Below are 19,294 nucleotides of genomic sequence, written 5' to 3'. Positions count from 1 at the left end.
AATCGACAGACTTAACGTTTATTAACAAAAAAAAAAAAAAAAACACTGCTTCCCACCGATCTCACAATTTTAGAATATCAACGAGCCTTTTATATAATCTTTTATTAACCTTTCTATCCATTATCCTGCATCGTGGCCAGGGCCTCTTTATGCCGAGGCAGGCATTTCCATCGCAAATAATTTAGACCTACTTCCCCTGCTGCCGCATGTCTTAAATAAAAAAATAAATAATAAAAAAAACCGTTTTAGGTGTTTCCTAGCATTTACCGGTCACAGCCATTCTTCATCCTGTATATCATTCGCTCATCATGCATCTGCATCATACATATTTCTTATAGAATTGTCATTTGACAAATTTCTTCACTCTACGCTTCTCACATCCCTGATTCTTTGCATTGTCATCTTAAAACTCTACACATACTTCTCTTTACACTTAACCATATTTTGTAATTAATATATTCATCACAACTTCATTTTTATACTAAACAAATCACTTAAAAATAAAGTAAAATAAATATCTTATTTTTTTTTTGCTTTTCTTGATGCCAGCAAGAAAGGACAATTTATATTTTTCTACAATTTTTTTTCTATTAGAATTTCGAGTATTGGAAGGCACAGCGATGCATGCGGATGAAATTTAGAGTCAATGAGAGAATAAGTGGTTGGTGGAGGGATCCTACTCCACAAATGTGCCATGAATCAAGAAAGCTCAGCGTTACAGTGGTTGTGAGGCACGCATAGAACGATAATCGCCCATCTGATTTTACAGGGTATGAGGTGTATAGACATAGTAACTCTGTAGAGCTTCTTGTATATTATATTATATTATTTATTAATGTATATATTATTTGCTACATATATTTTAGTTGTATCTATTAAATATTTAGTAATGAAAAAATATAAAATTTTAATTTGTTAATCTTTACATCTATAGCATTAGACCATGTATGTGAGTAACTTCACATTATTAATCCTTGAAAACCCGTGGACACAGTTTTTCACATTAATTTGCAGCAACCTAAATGTTGATTTAGTATTAAATTGAGAACTAGAGTAATGACTAAATATAACTTGTGTTATAGTCATTCAAAATAAATCAAATTCAAATATAAGTTGTTATGAATTATTATTATTAGTATTATTTCAATATTGTAGGAGGATAATTGTTAATATATTGTTTTTTGTGTAATCTATATCTATATCTATATCTATATTATATATAAAAGCGTATAGGAATTCCGACAATGACAGACGAAATTCAAAAAAGAATAAAAAAAATATTCCCTACGAATGATTATGATTTTTTTGTTAAAAATATCTCAAATAAGAACGAACGGTTATGATCAATCTATTAAATCTCTACTAAATATTGAAATCTATCTATACTATATAAAAGCGTATAGGAATTCCGACAATGACGGACGGAATAAAAAAATGAATAAAAAAATATTCCCTACAAATGAATGATTATGATTTTTTTTGTTAAAAATATCTCAAATAAGAACGAACGGTTATGATCAATCTATTAAATCTCTACTAAATATTGAAATCTATTCTCTATAAATGGTTATAATTAATTTGTTAAAAAGAATTTCAAAAAAGAACAGCTATGATCAATTTATTTAAAAATAGCATTCCTATTCATCTATAAATTCAATCCCTCGGTGGCGCGCGCAATCCATACACCCGATTTATTTTATTTATATTTTTATTTTTTTGGTTTTATCTTTATCCCCATCCTTATCTGTATAATCTTAGACTTATTTTATTTTATACAGATTTGATACGTTGAAGCAAGATTCTCGACTTGGTTATAAATATTGGGCAAGATTGTAGGTTTTATCTTTATTCTAAGCCTTATTCGTATAATCTTAGGCTTATCTTGTTTTATATTTTATACAGATTTGATACGTTGAAGCAAGATTCCCGACTTGGTTATAAATATTGGACTTGGTTATAAATATTGGGCGGGATTGTATGAGTTCAGGAAGAATCCGAGCATACCTAAATCCTACTCCGTCTTTCCCTACTTTCTCGCCATTAATCTATTTCTCTTTTAGAACAGTATTCCACACGCCTCGATCCACAGGTAATATTAAATCTTTTATTTACAGTATTTGTTATTTATTTTCTTTTTCAAAATTTTTCTAAATCTAGAATTAAACTTTTGAATTGTTTTTAAAAAATTTTATAATAAAAGATCAGAAATTTTTTTTCAACAATTTATTCTTTTATATGAATTTATTTATCATTAATATTTCACTGTATATTTGTATACATAACTTGTTTAAAATTTTTTTTCCCGGTCTTTATAATTTAAGGTTCATATTTAAAAAAAATAAAATTAGTATAAAAATAGTACAAATAGAAAAAAAAAATTGATATACTTAATTTTTTTTTACAGGGGAAAACAATATAGTTTTATAATAATTCGCATTTTTTCTGAGAGTACGTATTTAATAATTAAAATTTGGAAAGGAATAAATAAGAAAGAATTCCGGTAATACCCGCTTTTAAACTTGCGGGAGTAGTAGCCCGACATCGAAATTAAGCGTCAGGCCTGGGTGCGGAGTTGCGGACCCAGCTGCTTTTCCTTTTCGGTTCGGTGGCGTCGCTCGCTGGCTGGCGCTGCTGAGAGTGCCGCCCCCTTCGGCCCTCCGAAGCCCCCTTCCCTCTCCCTTCTCCCTCCTCCGTCTTCCCTCCCCTTCGCACGGAGGTCCTGTCTTCCGCGCGCGGCCTCGAATCGGCTTCTCCGCCCCGCCCCATCCATGACTATGATGACTCCTCCCCCCACTCGAGACGTGCGTATCTCCCCACCCCTAACTGCCTCATCTCTCTCTCTCTCTCTCTCTCTCTCTCTCTCTCTCTCTCTCTGCTTTCCATTTCTCGCCCCCGGCGCTGTCATTGCTTGCGCCCGCCTCCATCTCTTCGGTGCTCGGCCTGCTCCTGCCGCGCTCTTATATCTCCGCTGTTTCGTCGCATTTCCTGCTGCCTCGTCTCTTAGGGTTCCGCTCCCCATACCTTCGCACCCCATTAGTTCGATTCGATCCGCGTCCACTGCTCTGAGTTCGTTCCCCGTGCCGTGGTTGTTTTCGGCCGGATCGCGTAGCCCTGGTCTTGATGGTTCTGAGATCTTTACTTTCGCGTGCTCTTTTAAGAAAAAAAAAAAAAAAAAAAAGGAAAAAAAAACTTCTCTGTTTCATGTTTCAGCAGCAGGAGGACGACGAGATGCTGGTCCCACACCAGGAGATTGCTGACGGAGCGCAGCCCATGGAAGGTAAGCACGTGTTCTCAACTTTTTCTTTTTTTTTTTTTTGGCTTCGGAAGGTTGGGTGAGATCCCGCTGAATTCTTCGAGCTGCTGTATCCACCGTTGTTGTTTTCTTCTTCCGCCGTCATGCAGTGGTGGCTCAGACCGAAGCTGTTAGTACTGCCGAGAACCAGCAGGCGGAGGAAATTCCGTCGACCAGTTTCACGTGGACGATCGAGAATTTCTCCCGGTTGAACGTGAAGAAGCATTACTCTGACATCTTCATCGACGGAGGCTACAAATGGTGGGTTAAGTAGATCTCTTTCCTTGTCTTCGAAACTCCGTGTGGTAGTTTGTTCTTGGTCCGTGAATTTAACTTGTATGAATTGGTTGGGTTTCAGGCGGGTCCTTATTTTCCCCAAGGGGAACAACGTAGATCACCTGTCCATGTACCTTGATGTTGCCGATTCAGCTACACTGCCTTATGGATGGAGCAGATGCGCCCAGTTCAGCCTGGCTGTGATTAATCAAATCCAGAACAGGCTTACAATAAGAAAAGGTACCTCTTTGCCGATCTGGTACTTTCGTACAGGGCTTTTCTTTTTTGGCCGCATGCTGCAATTAATTTATGGCTGCCCTGCTTTTGCCTGGAAATTCACAGTATTCTAGCCAGATTTTGACAAAGTTGCGGAATATACTGGACTTTGGGCATGCTTTCTCTTTCATTGTCCTGTTTGGTGCTTCTATGGAGAATGACGCCTCCTTGCACTTATCATATTGATCGCCAATATCATGCTATTTATTCTTCTCGTTGTAGATACTCAGCACCAGTTATCATGCTATTTATTCTTCTTGTTGTAGATACTCAGCACCAGTTTAATGCACGGGAAAGTGATTGGGGTTTCACATCTTTTATGCCTCTAAGCGATCTTTATGATCCGAGTAGAGGATATCTTCTGAATGATACTATTGTGGTCGAAGCTGAGGTTGCCGTCCGTAGAGTGATTGATTACTGGACATATGACTCGAGGAAGGAGACGGGTTATGTTGGTCTCAAGAATCAAGGTGCTACTTGTTACATGAACTCTCTTCTCCAGACTTTGTACCATATTCCTTACTTTAGGAAGGTACCAATTCTTTTCTTATATTCTTGGCTTCCCATATGGTTTCTTTGTTATTTATTATACTGAATTCTGTCCTGATCTGTGCTTTGCAGGCTGTGTATCATATGCCTACGACTGAGAACGATATACCGTCAGGGAGCATTCCTCTGGCCTTGCAGAGCCTCTTTTATAAACTTCAATATAGCGACACTAGTGTTTCTACGAAAGAGTTGACCAAATCGTTTGGATGGGATACATATGATTCTTTCATGCAGCATGATGCACAAGAACTCAATAGGGTTCTTTGTGAAAAATTGGAAGATAAGATGAAGGTTTGAATGTTGCTTGCAATCGTTTCTCGTCCGTTGTGGAGAATAACTGTTAATGAGTTGCTTTCCTCGCCCAGGGAACTGTCGTGGAGGGAACAATTCAACAATTATTTGAAGGCCACAATATCAACTATATTGAGTGCATTAATGTGGACTACAAATCTAGCAGAAAGGAGTCATTTTATGGTAGACTAGATACTTGATATCTTATAGTGCAGAATTTGCTATAACATATCTACTGAGTTACTGGCTATGCTGGTGCAGATCTACAGCTTGATGTCAAAGGCTGCCGGGATGTTTATGCTTCTTTTGATAAATATGTTGAAGTTGAGCGCCTTGAAGGAGACAACAAATATCATGCGGAGCAATACGGGTTACAGGTCAGTAGGTTGATGTCCTATATTGTGAAGTCAGTTATGCTGAAAGTTATTAGCCTTCTTCTTGCCACGTCTTTGATTTGTCTCATTGTTCTTCTTGGTGTGTACTGGAGCTGATCCAGTGGAAGGTACAATTGTATATTATTTTTTTGGTTTAAAATGAAAGAAGATGCATTTTCATAATCAGTATTCACTTTATGACATTTATCTATGTGGGAGAGTCCATCTATGGCAATGCTATTGTCGTTTCCAAACTGTATGGTTCGCTTATATAATAGAAGCATACTAATACCCCTTTTTTTCTATTTATGCTTATGACATGACTGGAATGGCTTGATATCTGTTCTAGGTAGTTTTCTACTGATAGAATATTATGAATCATTTTACTAATCTCTCTTCACATTGGAAATTAACCTGTTATATATTGTTAAATGTATTCTGTTTATTAGTAACTTGAGCTTGAGACTTACTTGAGCTTGAATTGACAACTCCTTTTGTCTTTTCAGGATGCTAGGAAGGGTGTTCTCTTCATTGATTTTCCCCCTGTCTTGCAACTTCAACTGAAACGCTTTGAATACGATTTCATGCGAGATACCATGGTCAAAGTAATAATTGAATGCACTCGCTTTCTCTTTTAATTGCCTTTTTTTGCTGTCGTTATAATTGAATGCACTTGCTTTCTCTTTCAATTGACTTTTTTGCTGGGTCATTGCTCAAAAAGTCCATGTGAAACTTAGTTCCTAAGAGTCTGACGTTCCCACGAAGGTATGATCAGACAGTCGGCACCCTTAACTGTATGACTATCTGTTTGCAAGTCTCTTACACTAAAAATAATATGCAGGAAATGAGCTTTGTTTATCTATCCTATGTGATTCATACTCTTTATCCCTGATCGTAAGATTTTGAATCTTGAGTTTTGACTTCCAGAGTTTCAATTTGGCTTTTCAAGGAACGCCTTCACTGTGGATCTCCTTATTAGTAAAGACTTTGGATGTATCATAAAATCAAATTGGTGCTTCAAAGCACTACACTCGTGCCTAGATGGCAAGTCCTGTACTGTGGGTTATAGAGTTACTTTCCTGAATTTTTGTTGGTAAATTCAAGTTTGTTTCATGAATATATGGTTGGTTAGTTTGTTGATAGCGACATTGGAAAAGGCAGGGTATGATTTAGTGGTATGAGTCTTGCTTTGGAGATGTTATTCGTAAGGTGACAGTTTTTTGGTTCAATTGGTTTCCCAGATGTTAGCAGCACATGACATTGCAACTAAAACACAACAAGTTGTTTGCTGCTACAGAAGAAATGTTGCCTCTTGCCAAGTCATAGATGATCTTATCTTGAAGTTCGTGGGTTTTACTTTTGCTTCATGATGGATATAGCTGTTGGCTGGTTATTTTGGTGGTTATATATCTTATTGATCTTTGTAGGCAATGTACGAGGATTGTGTCCTTGCATGTTTTTTCCCTTTTTGGGAGATCCAAATTAAAATGACTTGTTTGGTTGATAGATAGTACTCACGTACTTTTCATTCTGATGTTTATTTGCAAGTTTAGCTTAATAATGATCAATTCCTCGTTAAACTGTGATTAATCTTTATCATCCATATGATGGTCCAGATAAATGATCGCTATGAGTTTCCACTGCAACTTGACCTAGATAGAGATAATGGCAAATATCTTTCTCCAGATGCTGATAGAACCGTTCGCAACGTTTATACTTTGCACAGGTAAATTAAAGTAGTTTTTAGTAGTTTTTTCATTGCCATCCACACCCAAATTTGTCTTCCTGTATAATTTTGTATTTGTTTTTTATAAAATATATTATTCATCATGGCCAAACATAATTGGGTTGTCAATATGAACCCTTTTTTCATTCTAAAAGATCCATTTTAGGCACCATTCTTCCCACTTATGTCTCATGTATCTTTTTCTTCCTGATTGCAAAATGAGCCTAGTTTGGTCTTCCTCGGACATTCATCTATTTTTGGGATTCATTGCTTTCTTTTAACTTTCAAAAAGGAGCCAGTTAGTTTGGATACTGACAAGGTTTCATGCAAATGCAACTCATTATTATCCAGCCGAAGACTCTCCTCAGAATTTTACTGTAGACTAGATTAAATCTGAACATTACACGTACGGTATCTTTGAATTATGACCTTTTCAGATATCTTGAAACAAATAATGCTTGTTGCCAACTCAAATATGCTGGATATTTACAGGATACTGGCTCAAACAGAAGCGCAAACATTTGTAGTTTATCCACTTGGCATTATTGCATAGGATTATTACTAATTGATTTAGTTTGAATCTTTGATATCTAAAGTCATACTTGGCAAATTCAATCTGTTGCATAGACCATGATAAATCTTGCCTGCTGTGATAGCTGTATTGCTGTAGAGCTAGTATTTATGGATTTTTTACTTTATTACTTTTATATGATAATAATGCAAATGTATCTCTCATATAAAATTTTGGCCCCATCCAGCGTTCTTGTTCATAGTGGTGGAGTGCATGGTGGACATTACTATGCTTTTATCCGACCAACTCTTTCTGATCAATGGTATGTATCGTATGAATTACTAATAGTGCTATATGTTATTGCTACCCTTGTTAAATAGCTTCTTATTTATTTATTTATTTATTTATTTTTCCAACTCTTGATAGTGTTGAATATATCCTGAATCTCTTTAAATATAACCTCATCAGTTAGTTTGCTGGCTTTCATATATTCTTTTTAGGTAAAAGATAGCATGCCAAGTAATCCGAGACATTTGACTATAAATTTCCTTATTTGATCTAGTTTTAATTGGTTTTATTTTGTTTTTTTCCGGAAATCTTTAATTTTTTACAAATTTTTGACTATAATGATTTTATCTGATTTCATATGATTCTATGAAGATCTAGTATTGTATTGTACTATTGTTCAGATTGGGTATAATTCTATCTGCATTTTGGGATAAATCCTATCCAGAAGTGATATGATTCTATCTTGATCAAATATGCTTATATTGGTTACTCTGTTTCCCATTGTAAGATATTGGGAGAGTCCTTTCACAGAGAAAATGTGTCTGACCATAGTATTGTATAGAGGATGAGTTATTGCTTAGCAGTTGCTGTATGAATCTCTAATCAGAGAAGGCTTCTATTGCATCATTTCGTCCTTAGAGAACTTCAGTATGTGTTAATCTCCCCCAGCAATAAGGATTCTTCATTTCCAGGTTTAAATTTGACGATGAGAGGGTAACAAAAGAAGATACCAAAAGGGCACTTGAAGAGCAGTATGGTGGTGAGGAAGAGGTGGTTATAATTTTGCCTGGCTAACTTTCAATAAACCCTCTGCTTGTTGCATTCTGTCATATTATTTACACTTTTCCTTTTGCTTAAAGTAGTTACCGCAGGTTAACCCTGGCTTGAATAACACACCATTCAAGTTTACAAAGTATTCAAATGCATACATGCTTGTTTATATACGTGAGTGTGACAAGGACAAAATAATCTGTAATGTGGATGAGAAGGACATTGCTGAGCACCTAAGGGTAAGATTCATGTGAAGTTCATCAAAGTTTGAAATTTGAATTCAATAGATGAATTACATATAATGAAAAGGAGATATTCCAGGTAAGACTGAAAAAGGAACAAGAAGAGAAAGAGCAAAAGAAAAAAGAAAAAGCTGAGGCTCACCTTTATACCATCATAAAGGTAAATCCTATCGAATTGGTGATTCAATTCTTGTTTTCTACTGCTTTTGTGAAGGAACCAAAGTCTTTTCATTTAAATATAGGTTGCCCGGGATGAGGATTTGGTGGAGCAGATTGGAAGAGTTATATTTTTTGACCTGGTAGATCATGATAAAGTTCGTAGCTTTCGTATACAGAAACAGATACCTTTTAATACTTTCAAGGTAGTTCTTTCTTGTGGTTGTACTCATAAGAATTATGGCAAAAGCTGTATCATTTTTTCGACATGTGAATTACCTTTGTTCTTATTGCCATCCAGCTGTATTGTTCTGGTTCACTCTCAAAGAACTTTATATTAGTTCTAGCAATTTTTATCTGTCAACTTGAAACTTCTTCACAGGAGGAAGTAGCCAAAGAGTTTGGCATCCCTGTGCAATTTCAGCGTTTCTGGTTGTGGGCTAAGCGGCAAAATCAGACATATCGTCCCAACAGGCCATTGAGTCCTCAGGAAGAGGCACAGTCTGTAAGTAACAGACATTGTGTGTTTTTCCCTCTCACATGCATCGGTCAATTTCTTCATTTTAGCTTATAAATTCTGCTTTCCCACAATTCTCATATGCACTAATTAAGTATTGCAAGCTGCAACGATGGTGTTTCCCATCAACACACTTCCTTGCATTAATATTGCTTGAGGCGTCCTGGCCAAACAGGTCCTTAATCCCAACAGGCGCCCTTAATTCTCAACAAACTTTATTCACTTTTTAAGTCAGTCAGATTGGATTTCGATCTCATCCGTATCCTACTGCAGCCAGCCAGACTTTTATGGGCTTTAGGTTCTGTTTCATCAATAATAAAATGGTGAATGTTCCATTTGGGTTTGGTTGTCAGGTCAAGTTTAATGATTTTGCGCACTAGAGAAACCTAGATTCATCAGTTAAAATAATAGGATCAAAATTTGTCTAAGGATTATAAGAAATAAAGGATTCAGTGAATCAGTGGTTAAAATAATAGGATCAAAATTTGTCGAGGACTATAAAAAATGAAGTAATCAAAGTAATCAAACTAACTGCTGACCGCCTCTCTCTTTCTGTGCGCGCGCGTTGCGATAGTAAAATTTGAGTGTGTGTGCGCTCAAAGTAAATTTCGTTTATTTAAACGTTCATTATATGCTGCAATTTGTGATTTGTGATGCCACTCATATAGTCCTTACTCTCGTTATCTGGATGTTTTAAATGGGTAAACTGCCTCAATTCTTACTTCCGTTGCTGTATAGGTTGGACAACTAAGGGAGGTGTCAAATAAGCCAAACAATGCAGAGCTTAAGCTGTTCTTGGAAGTGGAATTTGGATTGGTAATAATTATTTATGTCATCATGAATATTAACTTTTATTTTCTAATCTGTCATACTATTTGTTTCAACCTTCGCTAGGAAAATAATTTATGATAGGCAAATAATTTATGTTTTTCTTGGATTGCCGATTTTTCAGGACTTACGACCTCTTCTACCACCTGATAAAACCAAGGAAGATATACTGCTGTTTTTCAAGCTTTATGAACCTGAGAAGCAAGAGCTTCGGTATTTTCTTATTTTTCGTTAGTAAGATAGGTTTATATGCTGGCCTTCCTCTTTGCCATTTTGACTTTTCCCCCCTGTATACACAGGTATGTGGGGAGACTCTTTGTGAAGGCATTGGGGAAGCCAACAGAAATTCTGACAAAATTGAATAAAATGGCTGGTTTTTCACCCAGTGAAGAAATAGAACTCTACGAGGTCAGTGCTGCAGTTGCACAAAAGTGCTTTACATTTGTTAATGTTTTTAATGAAAGTAACTACAGTTTTTACACATGAAAACATACTTAGTTTCTTTATTTTTATTTCTGATCATTTCTTATGGCTAGAGCTTGTGACACATCATTCAATACATAACTTGGTTACATGCTGCATGGTATCTTATCCATGAAGTGACATTCAAACTGTTTTACTCATCAATTTTTCTCTTTGATAACATGCAGGAAATTAAGTTCGAGCCAAGTGTTATGTGTGAACACATCGATAAGAGACTTACTTTTCGTTCTAGCCAGGTTTCCATTATTATATGTTCCACTGATATGATAATATCTTTGACTAAATCATCCTTAGATCATTGACTTTCTGTAGTTTTCCATGCCTACTGTAGCTTGAAGATGGTGATATTATTTGTTATCAAAGATCTCCCTTACTAGAAAGTGCTGATCGATTTTGGTATCCTGATGTGCCATCTTTTTTGGAGTATGTTCACAATCGACAGGTATATATGATTATATGTCTGAGAATACAAACCATGTTCTTTCTTTGGCCTGAGGGAAGTTTTTTTTTTCCTTCTCTCTGCGGAACTATTTATACACGTATGGGCTATTAATGTTTGTTTTTTGCTTGCTGTGAGATTTGTTAGGGAGTCCTTATCAAAATATTCAAATCGAATTTAGGTATATCTTTTTTTCCTCAATGGGTAGTAATCGTATGAAAGATAATTTCTTAATATGATATTACAAGTTAGAACCATTCAGCCTACAAATTTTGGACAAGCATCTTTTTGCAGTTTCTAACATGCTTGTCCATTGTTGTGCATTATATTGATAATCTGATATAGGAATAATGGCTATTGCAGCTGTAAGATGTTGCTAAATTGAGGTTATAGGGAGGTACCTGTAGGACTAAAACGGACTTGGCTAGATAAATCCTGGCCTTTTATGTTGGAATGCTGTCACATCGATTGATGCATAAGATTGGCTATTATGATATTCAGTCTAGCAAAACTTCCTCTTTACCAGCAGCTTATGTAGCAAAAATTACTGCCTTTTGTTTGATACTTTTTGCTCAAGCTGATCTGTCATTTGATGCAATAGGTTGTGCATTTCAGATCACTAGAGAAGCCAAAGGAGGATGATTTTTGTTTGGAACTGTAAGCATCTGATACCTCTGAAGCTCATGTTATTATTATTGTTGGATGTGTTATTTATTCTATCTCTATTAATTATATTCTATCTCTATTAACTGTATTTTAATAACAATTATTTTTAGGTCCAAAGTTACATACTTACGATGATGTCGTAGAAAGAGTTGCTCATCAACTTGGTGTGGATGATCCATCAAAAATTCGACTTACATCTCATAACTGCTACTCTCAGCAACCTAAACCTCAACCCATCAAGTACAGGGGTGTAGAACATTTGTCAGACATGCTGATCCATTATAACCAGGCAGATTATCTTTTCCTTTAGTACTTGCTTTTTCGTTACAAAACTGTAATCTTCTATCACTGTTGTTTTTCTTTATTTTTTAAATCTACTAGACTCTAATGGATCTCTGTAACAGACTTCTGATATATTGTACTATGAAGCACTGGACATTCCTCTGCCAGAATTGCAAGGTCTGAAAACACTGAAAGTTGCATTTCATCATGCTACAAAGGATGAGGTGGGGTTGCTAGTCTTTTTACCCCCTTGTCTTCAGTATAATGACTGCTTTTGAAGTGGTTAAATCTTTGAAAAACTTTTTTTTTCCCAGGTGGTAATTCATAGTATCAGACTTCCCAAAAATAGTACAGTTGGGGATGTGATTAATGAACTGAAATCAAAGGTAAGGATAGCAGCTGTTGCGCAAGTTTGTTGCCAAGTTTATGCAGTCTTGGGTTATGCTGACTAAAGTCATTAAAACTTCCCCTGTCTGCATTTGTATTCTGCATAGGTTGAGCTTTCTCATCCTAAAGCTGAGCTCCGGTTGCTTGAGGTCTTTTATCATAAAATATACAAGGTCAGATTTTAACTTACTGGTCATTTATATACCTGTATGTATACATGCTTTGATTGTTTTTCCACTCATCCGGGCATGACAGTTCGTGAGAGGGACATGTTAGTTAAACTGTCTCCTATCTTCTATGTCTTTTGCAAGCATGAGTAACTTTTCAACCGTACGGGATGAATTGTACCTCAGCTTGGGTCCTCTTCTGCTTAGATACTAATGCTTGCCATGAACATCTTTGGGGGACATTAAATTGTCCATATGTTCTGATTCGTTTTGGTAACAAAAGCATATTGTTCTTCCTTGCAGATTTTTCCACCAAGTGAAAAAATTGAGAATATAAATGATCAGTATTGGACTTTGCGCGCAGAGGAGGTATGTTGTGTCTCCGTAGTTTAAGCTGAATACTTTTTGTTTAATGAGGTGTTTCCTCTTAGAACAGAATTATTTTATTTTGCTGCAAATAGTCTGTTGCCTGGAAAAGCTTCTGTACGTCAAGCTGAACTTATTTTCAACTCTTGCACATGGAACATTTATTTTTTTGGTCTTTAATTAATATTTCTTTCCTGTACAGATTCCGGAAGAAGAGAAAAGCCTTGGGCCTCATGATCGCTTAATTCATGTGTACCATTTCATGAAAGATCCTAATCAGAACCAAATGGTAAATTAGACTAAAATTTTAGTTTTCTTTCTCAGTAGCGTTTACGATAGCTGGGAAACTAAGGCGGAGTGCCCCATTCTTGTTTGGAGTTTTTCTGCTTAATAAATGTATTATTTGGATTCACTTTATAAGTACCGGATCACATGTTTACAAAGAAGCCTATTAGTGGTGCCTTTTCCCTTGTATAAGTATGGCGTATTGAGCTATTCTTTCTCTTGATTTAGATGCGGACCCTCTCTTTCAATCTTCTCTTCCATTTGTTCCTTTATTTATTTCTGAATTATGTTGGTTAGCCTCGTAGATAGAATTCTTGTACCTTCAAGGTGTTTATGCATCCATGCCATAAGAAATGACATTCTAATATGATTTTGGAAAATTCCCATGGCAGCTTCAGAACTTTGGGGAACCTTTCCTTTTTGTTATTCATGAAAGTGAGACTTTAGCAGAGGTAAAGGTGCGGATCCAGAAAAAACTCCATGTCCCGGATGAAGACTTCTCCAAGGTAATTTACTTGACTAATTCTTGCATACACTTATAACTTGTATCAATAGCATTGATCTAAATTCTTAATCTATTTCCTACGCTTGGCATGTCTGCTAGTAAAAATACATACAAGTCGCTAATAAATCTGGAATATTTGGTGTACCATTACAAACCAGTTCTTTTACTAACTAATTATTTACTTTTGTGTAACGGTTATTTGACCAGTGGAAATTTGCTTTTATATCAATGAACCGCCCTGATTACCTTGAGGATTCAGATGTTGTGTCTACTCGCTTTCAGGTATGTAAATTTATTCCATCATCAGTTTTGTTCCTGGATGAAGATTGAAGAGTAAATGTGTTATGCTCCTCCTGATATTTCATACAGAAAAGAGATGTCTATGGTGCTTGGGAGCAGTACCTTGGATTAGAACACTCGGATGCCACTCCAAAAAGGGCTTACTCTGCAAATCAGGTAATTGGACTCGAATCTGATGTAATCCTTGTTATAGGAGTGTAAATATTAAGCAAATTATGATATGTGATACTTGCGAGTTGATCTTTTTTTCCTACTTCAGAAAGTTAAATTAAGAAGCTTTTCTTTTGGTTGTCACAAATATATGTTGCTTTCTGCCTTCAGAACCGTCACGCGTTTGAGAAGCCAGTGAAAATCTACAACTAGAAGTGAGGCATCCCTCCTAGTGGGGTTTTTCCGCACGAACTGCTGCCATGGTGTCCTTATTTGTGATATAGTGCAAATCCAATGGGCACGAGACAAGCAGAAGATGGGGTGTGGCGCTGTGCAGACGGGGGGTGTGTTTTGATCTCATTCACTATCACGGCTCTCAACCGGTTCTTGGGTTTCTTTCTTATCTGCGACCTTTTGGACGAAAGAGCCCCTGATGAAGAGGTTGTTTTACATTCTGTGTATTTTATTTTAGTACAGAAAAGAGAGATTTTGGAACGAGATAGGGTGGTCACCTGTATAGGGGGTATAGCTGGTTCCGACTACTTTTGTTTATTCTTCCTGTCTCCCCTGTTATTTTGTCTCTCCTTGTTTATTTTAGTTAGGCGAAAAAAGGGGGACTTTGTATCACGCAAAATTCCACATCTGACGGTTTCCTCTAGCAACACTTTGTTGCGTAAAAGAAAGGGCAACCTTGTTTCTAATTATTATTAATGACAAAATTATTTATCTATTCTTCTCTTTTATGCAGTACTAAGTTTGATTGCGCGCTGGAAGAGACCGTGGTTGCACTGGTAGGGGCGGCTTTGTTTACTTTTTTCTGGAGTCGTGGTGGGATCGTGGCAGAATGATTGCAAGTGACGATGGTATTGCCAATTTTGATACCAGCGGAGTTAGATGCTTGACGCTTGTTCTTAAAGCTGCACAATAAATATCGTTGATAATTAGTATAGTAGTCCTTATTCACAAAATCGGAGTGTTGCAATGTGTGCGCCATCATCTCTGATTTATTTGGGCAGCTGAAGAAAAATTAGCTAAGGCGCAGAATAGCGTTTAGAGTGGAACCGTATCACAGCATTTGGGGCCGTGGAAACACAGAAAGATGCTGCAATTTTAGCGCCAGACAGACAGCAAGAGGGATTTGCTCGCGCCAGCCTCAGAAAGCCCGACTCTTTGCTACCCTGTAGCATGCCTATTACAGCCTACAGCCCCCGACTCGCCCCTCGACGGACTGGCTTTTGATTCTAGTTAACCTGTGGCCTCATCTATATGGTAGCATGATTATAATGCTAACAATTCAGCACTCAAAAGTTCATTCATTGTAGCAAACTACAATAACTAAAATGCAATCACACTAGACATGTTCTAATGCAATTATGCTATAAAGTATTTCTATGAAGAGCTTCTCATCCAAGGGTAATTCTGTCATAGACTCATAGTACACCTAGTCTTTAAAATGAAAAAGGCGCGATACCTCCTGTCGTACTATTTAGAGGAGCCTTCCTTCAGCGTATATCCTAACCATTGATGATAATCACAGCAAGCTTTACAGCTACAAACTTGGAGAAGTTTTTACAAGCCATATGATATTGCATCTCATGTCGGTACACAGCATAAGTATTATGGTGGAGACCACTTTCCAGCTTTGAACTCCTTGTAGAAACTAGATTTCTTTGAAACAACAAAAAACACTGCAGAAAAAAATTATTAACTTAATGTCACTAAAAAGAAACTAGGAACAATAGGTAAATTATTGCCACAAAGTACAATGACAGAAAAGAAAAGGACAACACCTGGTATTGTCGGAATGATATATTCTGTATGCTGCAAGACATCTAGGAGAGTCTTTTTCTCATCCACCTTGATCCACTTACCGTAGATGCTGCCTGTATACAATTGAAATGCCATCAAGAGTTAAAGACACCATAACTTCTTTTAATGGAAAACCAAATGCCAAATTTTGATACAGTGGAAACACGTAAGAAAAGAAAGATTAAGGCAAACAGTTATACACTGGCAACTCCTATGTATGAAACTATACTTTCTGACCAGAAAATGAGCTACTTGTTTATCTCCATCCAAAAGGGATAATGAACTTCTGAACTAAGTTGAAAAGTGTTTCTCTGGAAGACTCAGAAATCTTGTACCTTGTCCTTATTTTTTTCATATTTTTACATCCCTAAAGTTTACTACATGCCAGACTTTCATGAAAATTTACCAGCCTAGGAACATATTCTGCAACAATTTACAGTCAATAGAAAGCAACAACTGTCCGCAACAATAAAGCATGATATTTTAACTACATCTAGATGCAGAATACCTAAAATCTTAGACTGCATAGTCTGCATAGGCCAAAATCATTGTTATTATGAACATATTCTGCAACAATTTACAGTCAATAAAAAAGAAAAACTGTCAGCAGCAACAAAGCATGAAATTTTTACTCCATGCAGATGCAGATCACTTAAAATCTAAGACTCTGCAGAGTCTGCATAGGAGAAAATCTTTGCTCTTTAGTGGTCAATACTGCAAATGCAAAACCTAGTTGAAGGAACAAACTTAATTCAAGCTCAAAACAATAGGATCTAAAGAAGGCTTTCAACTGACAATAGTTTAAAAATAACAGTTTACGACCTAGAATAAGGGAGGTTAGTAGCCGAAAAGAGAAAGACAAATCAAGAAAGATATCTGTTGCCACAGCAGCACTGAAGCTCACCGAACCAATTTGCTCATGTAAAATGTGATCTTTACCTTTGATTTTTCCTAAATTAGAATTTATAACTCCACTGCTCTAATCAACCAACCTATAAGTGAAAAGATAAACTTCAAAAGAGGATTAGTGAGACTGCATACTTGTTGATGAAATTCCGTTGTCGACATCATTTTCTCCATCTTTCTCTTCAAAAAAGTTATCTGCAAGTGAATCCACAGTCCCCTCAAGGAGATGCTTGAGAACTTCTTTTTTGGACAAAAGAGTGCCAATACCAGCCTGCAAAGAATCACAGATTGGATTAATTATGCCACAAAATAGTTATTATTTGCATATGCAAGCAAGAAATTTTAGGTAGCTCCAGAATTTGAAAATTATCCTTAGAAAGCCGTCAAATAAATGGTTAGTTCTGCAACTTTGACAAGTGCTAAAAGATGAAGCGGATGCATTTTGCTTGTGATAACCGTAAGATGTACTAAGCAAAAGGCATGTGTAAAACTGTTTTTTGCATGTAAAGAAGTTTGTAAGACAAGAAACAGACCCCCATTTATCATTGATCGATTTTACAGCAATTTTGCATATGAAACTAAAAGATGACTGGTCGACTTTAAGTTCAGTAACAAACCTGATAGTACAACTCCACAGCTTCCCTTGTGTAATTGTGGTAGCTGTCCCATGGTAATGGCAGAGAACTTGCTGAAAACATGTTTGAAAGTTACGGATAACTCAAGTTCTAATTGTTCATCAGGCAAGTTTGTCAAAGGAATTAACGATAACTTTTCCATGTGAACTACTAGATTACAAGGATATCACATCAAGATGGAGTGAAAACATGTTGGTTTCGCAGAAATCCTCAATGAAATCACTTGACATGACCTCTGCATAAAGAAGCAGCACCGGCCAGTGAAGTATACCGCTTTCATCCAATATTGGTTTTCTTAACCCAGTTAATTCCTGATACATTGCCTTCCCGAGTTTCAGTCCCCTCTTTTCTACAGCAGAAGCAAGGTCCTACATACACCGATTTCATTAGGGAAATAGACATGCACACGTAGTGAAGAAATCACTGTAGCTACAAAGATGCAGACCTTAGCTGCAGCAAGCGCCTTTGAAACTTTGGCATTCCGATATTCCTGTTTTTTCTTCTGTGTATCAACTTGTGCTCGGAACTTGTTAAGCTCTTCATTAGAGGGGAACCTCTCGAGTCCCCTTTCGCAGTGTGATGCTGCTTCAACCAACAGGTTTAAGGAGAAAGCGGCTTTGGCTGCCCGATAGTATGCCTAGCTACATTTTTGACACGTTATAATCTTAAACTGAAGTAAAGTTCAGTGCAGTGCATGCCAAAGCATTTTAAATTTTTATACGAGCCACAAGCAAACTGACATCGAGTTATTCATTTTATACTGAGACTTTGAGCAAAACACCATCTTCCAGCGTCGTGCTTAAGATGCATTGAAGCAACGCGAGTGTGCGCGCGCATATTTAGCATGCTTGCCGGCAAGGATCAGCCTGTGCGGGAAGCAGCGAGGAAAGAGCGTACCTTCAAATTAGACGGGCATAGTCTGATTGCTTCCTCGGCATCTGTAAGGGCACGCCTATAATTTCCAAGGAGCAAATTGACATGGGCACGGTTCGCAAAGAGAGTGGAGTTATCCGAGTCGCTCAAAACTTTCTGATTGATGGCCCTTGTGTAGCAGCCGACGGCATCCGCGTAGTGCTTCTTACCCATCTTGACAAACTGGTTGCCTTGCTCCTGAAACAAATAGAAGGCAAGGCAGGCGTCGGCAAATGAAGACGAAAGAAAGAGAGAGAACGAGAAAGGGATGCTGGGAAGGGAAGGGTTTATTTAGGGTTTAGGTTTTGCCTTGAGCTCGATGGCAGCGGCCTCTTTGAGGGCAGCGATGGCTTCTAAGTCGGCCTTCTCGCTCTCGGTAGTGGGTTCGGAGTCTTTCTCCATCCACAGCGCCATCCCTTCCTCCCTCTCCCTATCCCTCTCCCTTTTTCTTCTTCTTCTTCTTCTTCTTCTTCTTCGAGTTGTTGCTGCGGAGGCAATTTCAGCAGGGCGGCGCGACAGGACGGACACTTCGCGACCACCGAAAGAGGAGGGAGGGAAGGAGAGGGGCAGGAGGACCCAGACAACAAACGAAGGAGAGACGGGCCTGCCCCTGCTCGGGTTCGCAAGCCAGAAATGTATCTACTTCACTCTATTTGCTAGGACTAGGAAGGAGTAAAACTACGCACTGGGCCGAGTCAGGCCATTTGTATTGGGCGTTTGTCTGCTGATGAGGATTGGGTTGGGTTTCATCGTGAATCCTGAGCCCGACCAGATCCCAAACTATTGTTTCAGCCTGGCTGGCCTGGCGGGTGGTCCCTGTTTACTAGCACATTAAAATCCAGTATGATGTGATCCAGTACATCGAATTAAATCCGGGCCGGGCCGGGCCTGCCCCTAGCCCGTTT

At 37.5% G+C, this 19,294-nt stretch overlaps 2 protein-coding genes across 7 annotated transcripts; one reads left to right on the top strand and one right to left on the bottom strand.

The window, feature by feature from the left end:
- Positions 1–2,541: 2,541 nt before the first annotated feature.
- On the top strand, positions 2,542–15,498 carry LOC109705714 (ubiquitin carboxyl-terminal hydrolase 12-like). Of its 6 annotated transcripts, XR_002214849.1 has the most exons (33): positions 2,545–2,801; positions 3,211–3,277; positions 3,403–3,553; positions 3,651–3,808; positions 4,111–4,376; positions 4,466–4,684; positions 4,759–4,867; positions 4,946–5,061; positions 5,565–5,663; positions 6,675–6,784; positions 7,543–7,617; positions 8,276–8,354; positions 8,447–8,593; positions 8,676–8,756; positions 8,839–8,958; positions 9,135–9,257; positions 10,008–10,085; positions 10,222–10,310; positions 10,397–10,505; positions 10,748–10,816; positions 10,912–11,022; positions 11,621–11,678; positions 11,799–11,974; positions 12,090–12,191; positions 12,282–12,353; positions 12,462–12,527; positions 12,825–12,890; positions 13,090–13,176; positions 13,565–13,678; positions 13,885–13,959; positions 14,047–14,133; positions 14,299–14,568; positions 14,876–15,498. XR_002214849.1 is itself a non-coding variant. In XM_020226472.1 (32 exons), exons 1-32 carry the CDS (start codon positions 2,769–2,771, stop codon positions 14,338–14,340), a joined length of 3,351 nt encoding a protein of 1,116 aa, XP_020082061.1. In that variant the 5' UTR covers positions 2,544–2,768; the 3' UTR covers positions 14,341–14,863. The 6 variants fall into 6 exon arrangements, 4 of the variants coding, with proteins under 4 accessions (XP_020082061.1, XP_020082062.1, XP_020082060.1 ...); XM_020226472.1 differs by lacking the exon at positions 14,876–15,498 and having other exon boundaries at positions 2,544–2,801; positions 3,214–3,277; positions 14,299–14,863; XM_020226471.1 differs by lacking the exon at positions 14,876–15,498 and having other exon boundaries at positions 14,299–14,863.
- LOC109705716 (tetratricopeptide repeat protein 4 homolog) lies at positions 15,486–19,015 on the bottom strand. Its single transcript, XM_020226475.1, has 8 exons — positions 18,699–19,015; positions 18,375–18,587; positions 17,923–18,114; positions 17,645–17,845; positions 17,460–17,540; positions 16,978–17,113; positions 15,918–16,010; positions 15,486–15,815 (listed from the first exon to the last, which is right to left on the bottom strand). The coding sequence occupies exons 1-8, from the start codon at positions 18,801–18,803 to the stop codon at positions 15,745–15,747; spliced, it is 1,092 nt and encodes a 363-aa protein (XP_020082064.1). The 5' UTR covers positions 18,804–19,015; the 3' UTR covers positions 15,486–15,744.
- Between the last annotated feature and the right edge of the window lie 279 nt (positions 19,016–19,294).

This window comes from Ananas comosus, unplaced genomic scaffold (genome assembly GCF_001540865.1).
Source record: "Ananas comosus cultivar F153 unplaced genomic scaffold, ASM154086v1, whole genome shotgun sequence".
NCBI classification, from domain to species: Eukaryota; Viridiplantae; Streptophyta; class Magnoliopsida; order Poales; family Bromeliaceae; genus Ananas; species Ananas comosus.
The sequence above is the reverse complement of the archived record's forward strand: the minus strand, read 5'-3'. Positions and strand labels throughout refer to the sequence as shown.

Coding starts and splice junctions, on each gene's coding strand:
- LOC109705714 (XM_020226471.1), top strand. CDS start 2,769: ATGACTATGATGACTCCTCCCCCCACTCGAGAC. Junction 7,618..8,275: donor CCAACTCTTTCTGATCAATG/GTATGTATCGTA, acceptor CTTCATTTCCAG/GTTTAAATTTGACGATGAGA. Junction 10,311..10,396: donor CCTGAGAAGCAAGAGCTTCG/GTATTTTCTTAT, acceptor CTGTATACACAG/GTATGTGGGGAGACTCTTTG.
- LOC109705716 (XM_020226475.1), bottom strand. CDS start 18,803: ATGGCGCTGTGGATGGAGAAAGACTCCGAACCCACTACCGAGAGCGAG. Junction 17,114..17,459: donor CTGTGGAGTTGTACTATCAG/GTTTGTTACTGA, acceptor GATTCTTTGCAG/GCTGGTATTGGCACTCTTTT. Junction 16,011..16,977: donor CAACGGAATTTCATCAACAA/GTATGCAGTCTC, acceptor AATTGTATACAG/GCAGCATCTACGGTAAGTGG.